The sequence below is a fragment of the Asterias rubens genome, chromosome 3 (genome assembly GCF_902459465.1).
Source record: "Asterias rubens chromosome 3, eAstRub1.3, whole genome shotgun sequence".
NCBI lineage: Eukaryota > Metazoa > Echinodermata > Asteroidea > Forcipulatida > Asteriidae > Asterias > Asterias rubens.
Window position 1 is genome coordinate 17,594,385 of NC_047064.1, and position 14,511 is coordinate 17,608,895.

A 14,511-nucleotide genomic window follows, 5' to 3' on the forward strand; every position below is an offset into this window, starting at 1 on the left:
CTCGAGCAAAAATTCCTGCAAAACACGCTTGACCTTAGCGTGGAATTCCCTGCATCTGTAAGCACCAATTCTAAGGTAAGCAGAGCCATGAAATAGGGCACAGTTGTCTCTCGACAGCACCTAGACTTGAAACATTTTGTACTGACTGTATTATATACCCCGTCATATTTTTATAATTTTTGTTTGTTATATCTCTTTTGAGCACTCAACCGCATCTCAGTCTTGTCACCCAATTTACTAATGACTGTATAGAGAGCCATTTAAGGGGAAAGAAATCAATGTGGGAAAATGGAGGCTACAGAAATAAATAGGGCGGTAAAAGAGTAAAGCATTTTTAGTGTGTGTATTTTTTTCTCTTTTTCTCGTAACAAGTGCCTGAACCAGGTCAGCCTCTTGATGTTCCCCTCTTGCCATCTTTTGTGTCTAGGTTTGTGTAGGTTATGATTGGTATAGTTATAAGAGGGTGTATGACAATGGTTGCAAATTCACACAGCATCTACATAATTTTGTTTAACACATAATAAAAAAAAAATACATGTATAAATAAATAAATGCTAACAAAAATTGACATGCCGAAACACTCTTTCAGGTCAACAGGCCAAGTCACACTGAAGCGATAACGAAAACGATAACGACAACGACAACGACACAAAGGGGAAGGCTTCTATTGGTTGAAATGCTCTACACACAGAGGTACTGTACATATTATGTCCCATACTGCAAGACAAACCATAATGTATGCTGCTCCAGACACTTCCTGCCAATGACTGCCATTAACAAGAGTTCAATATTGCTCATCAAATAGATAAGAAAGGGCTTTTTGGAAAAATATTTATGCAATAAGTCTTTCTCAACATGTTTTCTGGTTGTCTTCAGCTTTAATGCCATTTCTCTGAACTTTGTAATGCTGAGTCGCCTTTAGCGATCTTTTGGTATTTATATTCAAATATTTTGACATACATGTATACTTGTTTATATAGGCCTACCGATTACATATCACCAAGGGCACTTCAGACGAAATAATTTCGCAGGATGTTTACTACCATTGCCCTCTTCTTGTTTTCGGACACATAATATTCTTTCAGACACATAATATTCTTTCAAGCTCATATCCAAAGAACATGCACAATATGACCCTACATGTACGTTTATGAAATTAGATTTTGGCCCATTGGTATTCTTCCAAAAACTGACACAGTATAATGTACATGAACCACCCCTTGAATAGATTCTAATAGTCGCTGTGGATACGCACAAGCTGTGGCAGCATGAAGAGTTCCACCACAATATCATAGTCTAGCCCCCTCTATAGTCACAAGTTGGCCAACGGCACATATAAATTAATAACAACAGAGCTATAGAGACTGTGTAGGCTGGGCCCCTGTCTTTATCCACAAGGATAAAGACAGGTCCCTGCCGCTAGATCCAGTGATTCCATTGGATACAATGATATGATAAACATGCAGTGACATAGATGCCCAAACAGTCACTGCTGTCAAATCCGCAATATAATTTGACTGTGTATCTCTATGTGAGATGACTGATGTCAAAGGTGAATCTACACGCCGGTTTTGGAAGCAGGTCTCTGGCGTTTTTCAAGGGCCTCAAAGAATGACGTCAGATGTTCAGACTATAGAGACTGTTGTTTTCTAAATATAGCTAAGCACAAATGCTGACAGACAAAAATGTACCATTTGCTGCTGGATTCCTACACATTTTGTTGCTTTTGCAGAAAATTGTCTTATAAGCACTATAATCAAGCCACAACTCAAACAACTGAATTGTGATTAAAATGATAGAGGGAGCCCTTCATGCTAGTGGACTCAAAGCTCAGAAGAAGAAGAAAGAGTTACATCAACTACATTTCAGGGAGTTCGCTGTGTTTAAAAATGTTTTAAAATGGAGTATACAGTGCTTTACACTTCAGTGTAGGGGTAAAACCAAATGACATTACATACATACTGGTCAGTGGTTGGTAATTTTTTTTTGATCATGTGAACTTGTAGATGTGTATCCTTTCAACCTTTTCATGAAAAGAGTGTTGATGTAATGCCGATTTATTTGCAAAATTGTCAAGAAAGATACAATAGAAGTCGCCTATGAAAGTTTCAGTTGAATACAGTGTTGAGATACTTGTTGAGATAAGGCCTAAAAAAATAAAATGTTGGATTGCCCTTTCACCCGATTTTTTGTTTGGGTGGGTCGGTCGATTATAATATTATTATTTTTTTTTTTTGAGATGGCAAAGCATTCCCAAAACTGCAATAACATTTCATGAAAGATCAAGTTGTCAAAGAAGCAAGGTACTTTATCTTATACATCTTGCTTCGAGGCACTCTTTTTGTGCCATTTATTTTGGCAAATTCCTTCAAAAACAATTTCAAGAGTCATTTCATTCACCATGTTTTTTGTCTGTTCAATAAACAAGCCATACCATATAAGGGCATTACTTGCAACAGCGCCCTCTGTTGTTCAATGGATTGTTAGACTGGTTCCTTGTGAAATCGTGACATCAGATAAACGGGCGCATGTAGTTTGATGTGTGTGAGGGGTAAATCGACCTCAGTTGCGCTTTTGTGAACATTGAATAGCATGATTGTGTTGCACCATGATTGCACTGGATAGTTATTGTTGTCGATCGTAGTCGGCCGAAAACAAATCTTTGTGTCAAATCTACCATTTTGAGAGCATTAAATATTTATGAAATCACAATTCTGAAGATAAGAAAACATGGGAAAACCTCATTTTACGGTCGGTCGGGATAGGGCAATCCAACATACATTTTTTTGTTAGGCCTAAAGAAAAAATAAACTGTCTTGGTATTTTCACATGACCGTAATAGAATGCATCCTTGTAAAGCGAAGCGTCAGTGGGCACCAACCCAATCTGTGGCCACAACATTCACGAACGGACACCGACCCTTACAAATCTGACAAAGCGATTTCATGCATGACATATGTGTTTCTCAGATTCAAATATTTGTTATTGATTTCTAATCAACAGGGTCATTACTAAACGATTTAACTGGTACCTAATGTAACCTTTAACTTTATCTACTTACTATGATGGCCATACAAAAGGCACCAACCAAAATAACATATAAAAAATGCCTCAAATCAACCAGTCCAATAAGTGAATGATTTTATTGCAGTCACGATCCCTTACACATCACTGCCCCTCCGAACAGCTCCCCAAAACAGACCAACCTCCTCCCGAAATGGACTAGCCCACCCCTGTCACATGTCATGCAGCTGTCAAAAGTACTTGATGATTGCAGTCAACAACTTGACCTTACGACCTCAGGGAAATGGCAATAGCCAACCCCTCTGTGAGTGTAGCCTCAGTCCATTTGGGACACTGAGGCAAAAACTGATTTGACTTTAATATGTACACTGGTCCTACTGTGATATATCGAAGCAGTTTAATGTAACCGATATTAAAACCAGAATGGCTTGACACAAACACAGCTAGGCTGGTGCTCTATGATAACATGGAGGTTCTACCCGATGATACAAACAAATAAGGCAAAATAATAATTTAAAAAATACCAGTTGATTGTCCCCTCCCTCATCCTTTTTTGAATCCGCATCCTTTTTTTTCTTATTTTATATTTATTCTTTCTTCAAGAAGACAACTTTTCTGAGTATTTCTCATTTATTTTCTATTGGTAATGTCAAAGACCAGTAGTCTCACTTGGTATTTCTCAACATGCATTTAACATAACAAACCTGTGAAAATTTAAGCTCAATTGGTTGTCGAAGTTGCGAGATAATAAAAGATAAAACACCCTTGTCACACAAAGTTGTGTGCTTTCAGATCTAATTCTGAGGTCTCGAAACCAAATTCATGGAAAATTACTTCTTTCTCAAAAACTATGTTACTTCAGAGGGAGCTGTTTCTCACAATATTTTATACTATCAACCTCCCCCCATTACTCGTTACCAAGCAAGGTTTAATGCTTACAATTATTTTGAGTATTTACCAAGTGTCCACTGCCTTTAAACTAGAAAATCTCTCATTAGAACTTGTTACTTATAAAGTAAGTTGTTACTTTAAAACTGAAACATTGGTGGCCAGTTTGAACTAAAATGCTTAGAAGCCTGCCTTCGAAAGAAATAAACAATACAAAATCAAAATGCCCTCATCCTCCTCTTTTTGGAAAATCCGGATGCTCAACTGGTATATTTTTTTTTCACTTGGCCTAATAGCTAGCAACCGGTGATCTGCATTATGTGCTGTTGTTAGGGGGCTTGATGCTGGCCTGGTTTTTGTTTTGTTTGATCAAGGACTTTATATACAAAAAAACACACTTAAATTATAGCTGATATGAAATGATGTTATGTAATCGCCTTTTCAACTGAATGGGATTTACTGGAAATGGAACAGACTTCTTTGACTTCGTGGCCAGCTGCATAAGAAAGTGTGATTATATTCAGCATCATAGATTGTTCGCAAAAGCTCTCTGAAAGAAATATTTTTTGTCCCTGCCCATTTAAAAATTAAAAATGCAAAAAATAGTTAATGGCCTGACGTTTCGACCCTAGCAGAGTCTTTCTCGAAGGCTAAAGTTTAAAATTAAAAAAATAATTAAACCCTCTCCGCATTTTGTTGTGATTCAATACACATGCCAATTTTGCCCCATAATGCAAGGAAGTGAAACAAAATCGTATTTAAACTGGAAGCAGTTCAGGTGGAATTTCTTTCCAAATAGTGATTGGGGCTACTTTCCAATTTTGAAACTAACTTTAAGCACGGGGAGAACATTAGTAATTGTAAAAGACCAATATCTATCCCCACTTTACGCCACCCAATAATTGTAAGTCTACATAAATGAGATAGTAGTAAACATGTGAAAGTTTCAACTCAATTGATCATAAGAGTAACGAGAAAAGGTAAGAAAAACAACCCAACTTTATCTCTGTTTCCAAATATCCAGGTTTTTGGGACTCAAGCAAGATCCAAATTATTTGTTCTACTTATTTCCTCAAAACCTACAGCATTCCAAGCAAAAAAAAAGAAGTTTTCCACCACGACAATTATACCACAGACTACAAAGTAATGGGCAAATCTCTGACGAACCCTTTTTAATATCAAGTAAGTTTTGGGGTTGAAAAACAACAGTTCAAAATTTTGCAGCAATCTACATGACTACGATAAGTTGTACAACTGTAAGTTATTGAGAAAACGTTTCCATAATCAGGAAGATTGACAAATTTGTAGATAAGAACATGGAGAAATTGGTTTATTTTCAGGGAACTTTCTGCAGAATCAGGGAGAGTTACAAGCTTAGGACAACATGTAGCCTAAGTCCTACGTACATGTAACTTAGGAGACAAGTACTAACTTAGGACATGGAGGTAGAAATCCGATCCATGCTTAGGACTAGTCCTGGGAGTTATTACAAACTTTAGGCTAGTCCTGTGTCCTAAACTCCAGATAAGTCTAGAGTCTGAAGTCTTTGTGAAATCCACCCGGCTTTGTTAAAGGATTCAGGTACTTTTTCAAAATGTCCACAGATTTACATTAAACTTACAGGGTTTGAAGATAATGGTAGTGGAAAGCTTCCCTTCAAATATTACTAACTAAGGTTGTGTAGTTTTTGGTAGCATGTAAAATCCCCTTAACGAGTTATGATATTATACCAAAACCATAGCATAACTGGTTACTAAGTTTTTACATGCAAAAACTGAGACAAAAATGATTACTTTTACTCATTTCTCAAAAACTACAGCACCTCAGTAAGTACAATTTCAAGGGAAGCTTTCTACTATCATAATCGTCAAACTGTGCAAGTTTAATGTAAATCTGTGGACATTGTGTTTTTTGTTAGGAAAAAGTACATAAAAAAAGTATACCCTCTAAATCCAGCCTTCATATTATTATGTGCAATACCAGTGGACATGTACACTTAACACTACCAGTGCAATAGGAACCCACACCAGACTTTAGCAGACTTTGCATCTGAGGTGATCCCTATATGGCCAGTACTTGCTGACTTGTTTACAGCCTGGACTCCTCCAAGAAACACCCCCCTGGGCAATGGGTTCATCAATAGGAAGCTTTTCATTATTGCCAGTCAATCAGAAACTTCCACTTTCTTTAAAGGGGGTGCTCCTCTAAGAAAATTTGCCACAAGTTTTTTGTTGGTGCGCATTTGTTTGGAATGGAATTAGAATAGAAACTTTTACAATAGTTCCTGGGACTAAGGAAAGATACGTGTTTCCCAAACCAAAGGTTAAGGAACAGATGTCTATTTTCCTAATGCTCTCTTCTCCACCAGACACAAGAATAACATACTAAAATAATATTTTAGTAGACAAACTTCTGAACAAAATAAATCGTTGAATGAATGTTTGTGCAAATAAATAGTTAATGGTCTGACATTTTGACCCGAACAGAGTCTTATCTCGAGAAGGCTACATGAAAAATACTTTGAGAAAGATCAACTCTGCTAGGGTCGAAACGTCAGACCATTAACTATTTTTTTACATTTAAACAATAGGTCCTTTTGGTTGGTAAGCAGTTTGCAACAGCTGATTCTAATTTCTCAATGAATATTTGTGGCACACAAGTTTTATCAGCGATCCATTGATCAAAAAGCATGGATCTTCTTAGTGATCAAAGTATTAACACTAAAACTCCAGGCCATGTGATTATTAAAAGATTACGCAAGAAGAAATAACTGATTGCAAACTGTTGATGACCAAAAGGACTAGTCTTGCCAATGCCAACAGTTTCTCAAGTCTGTTCCTAGAAAGAGTCTTTCTCTAAAAGGCAAGCAAAAATGTCTAGTAGTAGTTGTTTGAGAAGCACTCTGGTAGGGGGTGACTGGTCCATATATTCTAACACAAAAAAAATAACTCTTGATGATTTACACGCTTAAAGTGATGGTTACGGTTAGGGTTAGGAAAAAAACACATGAGTATCGGAACATAGATGTCGGAAGTTCTCATAACATAAAGGTGTACCGTGGTAGGGCACAGCCTGGTGGTAGGGCAGACTTGAAAATATTTGCATCTTCCTTCCAGGAAGTTTTTGAACAACAATCGGGCTCGTAAAGACATTTAGAAATCAACATAACAGGAAAATATTTCCATAATCCAGTAAGATTTTCATATATTTTTTCTGGAACAGAAAATGGAAAAGATTGGTTTAACTTTCATGGAACTTTTAGTAGAATTTAATCAGGGAAAGTTTGCAGCTTTGGTGGGGTCCAAATATGAGACCATAATTACCATTTTGTATTTTTAAACAGAACTGAACACCAATCAGTGGTTTAGGAAAAAGGAAATTTATTCCCAAATTTAGTTAACAACACATTAGCTCCATGATATGACCATGCTCTGTATGGAAAAGTTTGTCATATTTGGTGATCTAGTTTTTGTGTGATATTTTGTTGAGGGATTACAGTCGAAACACGTTTACACTTTCAAAGTGATGGTTTGAGAATTGAAGTATGCTGTGGTGAACAAAAAATAGAAACATGGAGGGGAAAAAATCGGGAAAAAAAGAATGAATAATAGGACAAAATGAGAAACAAAATCCATGGTCCATTAGTGCAAAATGAACTGCTGAGCGAAATTGTCCATTGTTCGCACAGTGCATCTGCACAAATCGGAAACCCTATTGTTATAAAAAGATGAAGTTCTTTTGTCGGAAAAGCTATTGTTATGGAAAGATGCTCAGGGTTTTTTTTCTTGTCAAACAAAAACCATAAATTCACACGCTTGCATCAATACTATTATTATTATATTTTTTTTTTAATGGAAGTTGTATTCAAACTAGTGGAAACAGCAATTTATCTTTTCCACTTCGCTGGGTAAGTGAACAAACACCATTTTGACAGAAAGTGTCATGATAAATGGTTTATTTCAAATTCAAAATAGTGATATTATAAAGCCATTCATATTAAAAATGCACTCCTTACTTGCTGGACACGATAAAATAAACCATAAACAAATTTTGAAAGGGCTTATCAGACCATTTAAAGTTTGGCGTCGATTGACAGGGAGAGAAAACGGACAATTTTGATTTAAAAAGGATCATTACAGAATTGGTTTTTGCTAACGAAACAGCTGTTGGCAGTGTACAAAATGTATACACTTCTATGTAATCCACGATAATGTACATCAACTGACAAACCTGAAAAAGTTTGAGAGCGATCAGCCATCTGAGTCACAAGAAAATAGTGAACAAAACAATTACACATCTTGCATGACATCGCTTTAACAAATAAAAATGAATAAAGCGCTCACTCAACGATAAACTCCAAAAACAAGAAATTTAATTTATTTATTTCTCATCAAACATGACATCAGACAGAAATATTTTGAGGGTTGTTTTCTACTATAATCATCGTTAGACCGTGTAAGTTTTATGTAAATCTGTGATCTTAGACTAAGTTTTTTTCTTAACAACTCTGTAATGTTCCTTCAAAATCTCTGGGGTCCAAGAAAACATTACATTGCATTTGTGCTAAGATACTCGAAACTTTCTCGACTCCTGTTGCGGGGGGGGGGGGGGGGTAACAATTTACTTGCGTGGGTTTTGAAAAAGAAAACCTTTAAAAACAACTAGGCCAATGTTCTTCCAATACACGTGTGGGATTTTAATGAAGTGGCCAAGGTTGTCAGCCACCTGCACAGATTCACCGGAAAGAATAGTTTCTTTCTAATTACACTGTGGTATAAACAATTTTAATAAACAACAATTTACAAAGGTAAATCATATTAAACGAAGCACACAAAATATGAGACCAGGAAAGATACATCCAGGACATTGCATAATATAAGGTTTTGATTTAGTTTAGATTTGAACAAAGAAAAATTTACTCGAGCGGGACTTGAACCAACGACCTCCGGATTAACAAACTAGTTTTTGCAATATTTTTGCAGTCTGCAGTTTCTCATCACCAATTAGAAATAAAAAGTATGATGAACTTACAAATAGTGTAAGTGCGTGTTGGGCACATCACTAGTTGAATTTTCGGGGTAAAATTTTTGATGGGGAAGGAACATGTGGACTATTGGTAAAATATTTTATAGAAATGACAGCCGCGTATCCAGTACTTTGCCCAATCCTCGTTGAGTGACAGTTTTATGGTAGGTGCATGTCACGTGGATTCATTACAGCCTTTTTTTCTTTTTCTTGTACGGGCAAGATTCAAACAAGAACACTTAACACAAACCACACAGAACTAAGCTTGTGTGAACAGCAGAAACTCAACAAATATGTGTTTGCATTTAATAGATAATATACCCTCAAATTATTTTAACGACTTGATGCAAAGTACACAATTATGATGACCACGTGACGAACCAAACAGACCACAGCCCCTTTAAGGGGAGAGGGGGCTCCATAGGTCAAATTCCATTTTCTGACGCAATCGCTTTGACTTGAGTCGTTATGAAATGAGGGGGAAAAGTGCAAGTCCCTTAACAACCTCATGATAAAACAGTTTAAAATGCATTTGTATTTGATACCCTTCCAGTGCAAACTTTAAAGACACTGGACACTATTGGTAATTGTCAAGGACCAGTCTTCTCACTTGGTGTATCTCAACATAATGCACAAAATAACAAATCTGTGAAAATTTGAACTCAACTGGTCGTCGAAGTTACAAGATAATGATGGAAGAAAAAACACCCTTGTCACTTGAAGTTGTGTGCTTTCAGATGCTTGATTTCGGGAGGGGTCTCGAAATCAAATTTGTGGAAAATAACTTCTTTCTCAAAAATTACGTTACTTCAGAGAGAGCCGTTTCTCACAATGTTTTAAACTATCAACAGCTCTCCATTGCTTGTTACCAAGTAAGTTTTTGGGCTACAATTTTTTTTAATAATTACCAATAGTGTCCATTGTGCCTTTAACACCCCAAAACACTCGTCACCATTCAGATTATATTGGTCTGTTCATTTTCATACACAAATTATTGCTCAGTTTATTCATGAAATATGTCTGACACCATTTCCAAATTTAGGGTTGATCAAAGAAAACTGAACTACAATTGAATTTGAACCTGCAACCTCCCGATTTTACATGCAAGTGCTCAACCATTATAGCAGAGCTACTTAATATATGTTGGCAAGCTCCTGATAATCACAACATCTTTGTTTTGGGGAGCAAGTCGAAAGACATACAACCATTTTTCATTGGATTGTTCTTGAGAGTCTCTCGAAAAAGAAAGAAAAAAAAAGAAAAACTGATTCTGTCTACATGTGTACAGGTTAAATAAACAATCTGTTAATTAAATACATGTAATGACACTTCTCCGAGAAAAAGTTTGTACAAAAATTAATGGTTGATGGCCTGGCGTTTCAACCCTTTTGTCTCAAAGGCAAAAAAAGGTTATCTTGTATATATAAGCAACACATTTCCGAGGGGACAAAACTTGATGGACTCATCTGGCTCTCAATAAATAAGCTGAAAAACACTGCTCTATCCTTCGCTAATTTTCCCGCCATCTATATCCGCCGCAAACCTGGCAGCTTTGAAAACATGCTCAATCCTTAGAATAATAACAAAATCACAACAGTGATCAGCGAGAAAGAACGACTGAGACGAGGTTGTGATTCACTAAGAATATTGCTCTTGCTAAGTGACTGATAAATAAATATTATTACTGCTCGGCGATTAGGGCGGAGAAAGATGTGATATACCAAAATCTAACATACATACCCCCCCCCCCCCCGACTTCCCTTACCCCTCCATCTCCCCTAAATTACACTGAATATTGACTTACCATTTTCATTCTGGAAGTCGGGTACGAATTGTTCAGCTTCGGTATCGGAGTCACAAAGTCCTATAGGGTAGGTAAAATAGATGGGGAAAGAAAAAACACAAGCACACGTCAAGAATAGGACATAATTTCACAACAATTCAAAGCCTCATTTTTAAACAACTGTTTATGAAACTTGTCAACTTTTGCAGGGTAAAATTTCAGGGCCAGATTTCATAAAGTCTGTAAGCACAAAAAGTTGCTAAGAACAGAATAACATTGCTAAGCAGAACTAAGTTACCAGCCAAAATTTCATGGTGCCTCACTTATGTTTTGCTCAGCAAATAAATGTGGTACATAGGCGTGTTGGATAAAAAGCAGTCACCACATTGATATATTAAAACCAACATTTAAGGTTAATAATAAATACTATAGTATAATAATATGAAAGTCTTATAGTTTTAGCGAACATTTGTACCAACAAGGTACTCAAGGCACTTACAGAGTACAAATTTTACAGAAAGATAGGTTATTGAAGTTAAGAAATTTGAGACCCAATTTTGTAGCACATTATAAGGGTTTACAAGTTGCTATGGCGCATACAGCAGCCACAGCCATGAACACCAGGGCGAACCCCTTGCACTGGGTTCTTTTACGCGCAATACACAACACACAGGACCAACGGTTTTCAACCCATCCGAAGGTTACAGTTGGTTGTAATGACTTTTCGCCGCAACCCTCCTCCCCAAAACAGAAATTTACCAAACTTTTTTTTCTCCTTTTTATCACATCTTTATCCCTTTTGTCAAATTGATCACTTTTGCAGTTCTTGTTTTTCTGTTCATTGATTAATTTCAATACTTTGGAATACAGCCATGGCCCAATTCTTTCTTTATAGTCACTCTGTTATTTGAATCAATTTTTTATTATTGATATATTAAAATGCATTGTCTGCATTGATGAAGTGTATTGCTGTTTGGTGAATAGTTCTTTTTATTGTACATGTAGTAGTTTTAATTAGTAGTTTCATATTCAGGGGGATCACGGAATCCTGTTTCTGATTACAATTGTTGATATCATTCGGTGTGTTTTTATCGGTTCCTTGTTTTACATCCTTATTATCTGTGAAACAGGGAGACCGCCAACCTTATGACTGGATAGCCCAGGCTGCACATTAATCCGGAAGTCGGCAGATTAAAATCCCATTCTAGCAAAACGATTCTTTGTTTTGTCCCCATAAAATTGAAATAAACATTTACCACGCCAGTTTCCCCTTGTGGTTAATTACTTGAAAACATTAAAAGCAAAATTGTACAAAATAGGTTTATGTGGAGCTAAGCAGACCTTTTACAATAACCCGACAATAAACATCACCAAACTGGAAAGAGCGATCACAAGACTGGGTATTAAATTGCCGACCAAAGTCTTTAAAGGCAGGTGTACTTTTGGTGCTTTCTCCAGAAGATAATGACCATAAAAACTTGGGGTAACACCACGCTGGAGAGCTGTTGATATTATACAACCTTGTAATAAACGACCTCCTTTGAGGAAGGGTAGTTTTAGAGAAAGAGGTAATTTTCATCATAGAATTTGAGTCTGAAAAAGGCTTCACTCAGGCATGAACATTTTCTCAGGCTGTTCAATGCGACAAGAGTGAGTTTTTTCTTTTATTATTTTCTTGCAACTCTTATGACCAATTGAGCCCAAATTTTCACAGGTTAATTTATTTATGCTTTATGCTTGGATACACCAGGGGTACTCAGGTCTTTGACAATTACCAAAAGTACACCTTACCATTTAAGGAAAGGTGCTATATAAACAGATAGTTTAAGTCACTGACTGTATGACACCATCAACAATCAAATCTTAGGTCATTTCTTCATTAGTAGAGGCCCCTGCAGATATTATTTGAGAGTTCAATAGTGCTACCCGAATTTTACAAATGGCTGGTCGTGTAGGTGACACAAATTTGCTTAGCATGAAATTTCTTGCTTGATAAAAACAGGATCACCAACCAAATTAATATTTGTTGCATCTTGCTTGTTACTAGTATTCAGCTGTTGTTTGCTCATCCTGAAAATCATGTGGAAATTTGGTTGGTAATCCTTTTTTTATCGAGGCAGAAATGTCATGCTAAGCAAATTTTTGTGCTTAGCAGCTCTATGAAATTGGGCCCAGGCCTCGAGAAAAATCCACAGCACCCAGAGCAATAGACCCTTCCCATAATTGCTAATTACATTCACGCATGCGTACAGACCCTGTTGGTTGGCAAACGCCATAGAGTTGTGCACTAAGCAGACGCACAATCGCGTCTGCGTCACGCACCCATTAGCCGTGTACAAAACAGCGCAATGTTCCCTCATTTTGCCAACCAAAACGTTATAGTGCGCATGTGCTATTTGCAATTTACATATTTCATGGGAAGGGTCTGTTGCCGTGGTGCCCTGCTGTGGTGCCCTCAGAAAGGTTCCAACACAAATTAAGATTTTTCCTCATAGAAATGCCCTTTACCAAATGGAAAATTGCTGTGCCCCCTCATGGAAATGTCCTGTACCAAAAAGGAAATTGCCATGCCCCGTTCAAGAGCCAAGTTCAAGGCCTGTTGAATTTGGAAAGTTCAAATCTGTCAAAGGGAACGATTTCATCCAGCATTTTTGCATAGCAAATTATTTAAACTGAACTTGTTTTGTGCACACTGAATGCTAACATTGAGTATATAGCACATGATGAACTTTGAGTAGAGACTGATGCATTTTGTGTAGCATTTTGCTCTGCTAAACAAGGGAAATCGGTCACTGTGTCAAAAAGGTTGGTGCCCTTCTGATGTACTGGAAGGTTTGACCCTTCTGTGTGGTCTGACCGAGATAATGGCGGTTAGTGTCGACATGGAGGTGCATTATGTAGTTAGAGAGATACCCAATTGTCAATTCTAAAGCCCTTCGACTAGATTGACAGCCCCAGTCAACGTGTAGATTTCACACCAAAAAGAAATTTCACAAATATTTTCATTTTAAAACCAATCTCCCCTACGATTATCTTAGAGGTAATCATTAGGAACTAACAAGTGGTGCAACACTGCACACCACCATCCCTCTCGCTCACAAACAACCAGATCCAAGTGATTGCCATGCTTAACTTGTGCAAAGTTTGACATTACATGTGCGTAGTGTCGAGTTTCTTGGCCCAGCCGCTGGAGGCAAACAAGAGAGTTAACAATCGATAGTCAGATCCCAGATCATACAGGCATTAGTGCATCCTGACCATCGCTGCAGCATCCCAAGATAAACGACAAACCATCATCCCCCGTTCCCCGATGAGGCAAAAGCTTTTTATTTTCACATGTTCTTGGTCAATCTTTGCGAAGATGCGACGACGAGGATGAGCGGGGAGGAGTCTTTTCTCCGGCCGAGATTAAGGTCCCGAAAGACCTGTTGCCTGCACGTGTCAAACAAGCACGATACACGCAAACGTCTTTATTTCGATAACCACAAAAGAGCTGTTATAAAAGCCCAGGAGGAAAGAAAAAAAGGAGAAATGGACATTTGCTTTCAGACGATTTTTCAGACAATTTTTCCCTCAACTGTTATCAGAAGTTCTGCAAGAAAAAAAAAACTCACAAAATTAGAGTTTCTCTGAACTGAGCCATTTTTAGAAACAAACATCATTGCTTTTCAATGCTCAGCATTCCTTGTACTGACTGCCTAGATTTTCTTTTTAAATAGTACACTGAACTCCTTCAGGTCAAATCTTTCATGTAAATATTGTGATATTGTGAAGAAACGGTAAAACACAAT

At 37.2% G+C, this 14,511-nt stretch overlaps 1 protein-coding gene across 1 annotated transcript in view; it reads right to left on the reverse strand.

Annotated features, from left to right (window-relative positions):
- Positions 1 to 14,511, reverse strand: part of LOC117288318 (ETS translocation variant 1-like) — a 76,845-nt gene that overhangs the window by 22,764 nt on the left and 39,570 nt on the right. Inside the window, exon 5 of the mRNA XM_033769127.1 lies at positions 10,742 to 10,801. Coding sequence (XP_033625018.1) covers positions 10,742 to 10,801 — 60 coding nt within the window. The remainder of the gene's footprint in view (positions 1 to 10,741; positions 10,802 to 14,511) is intronic.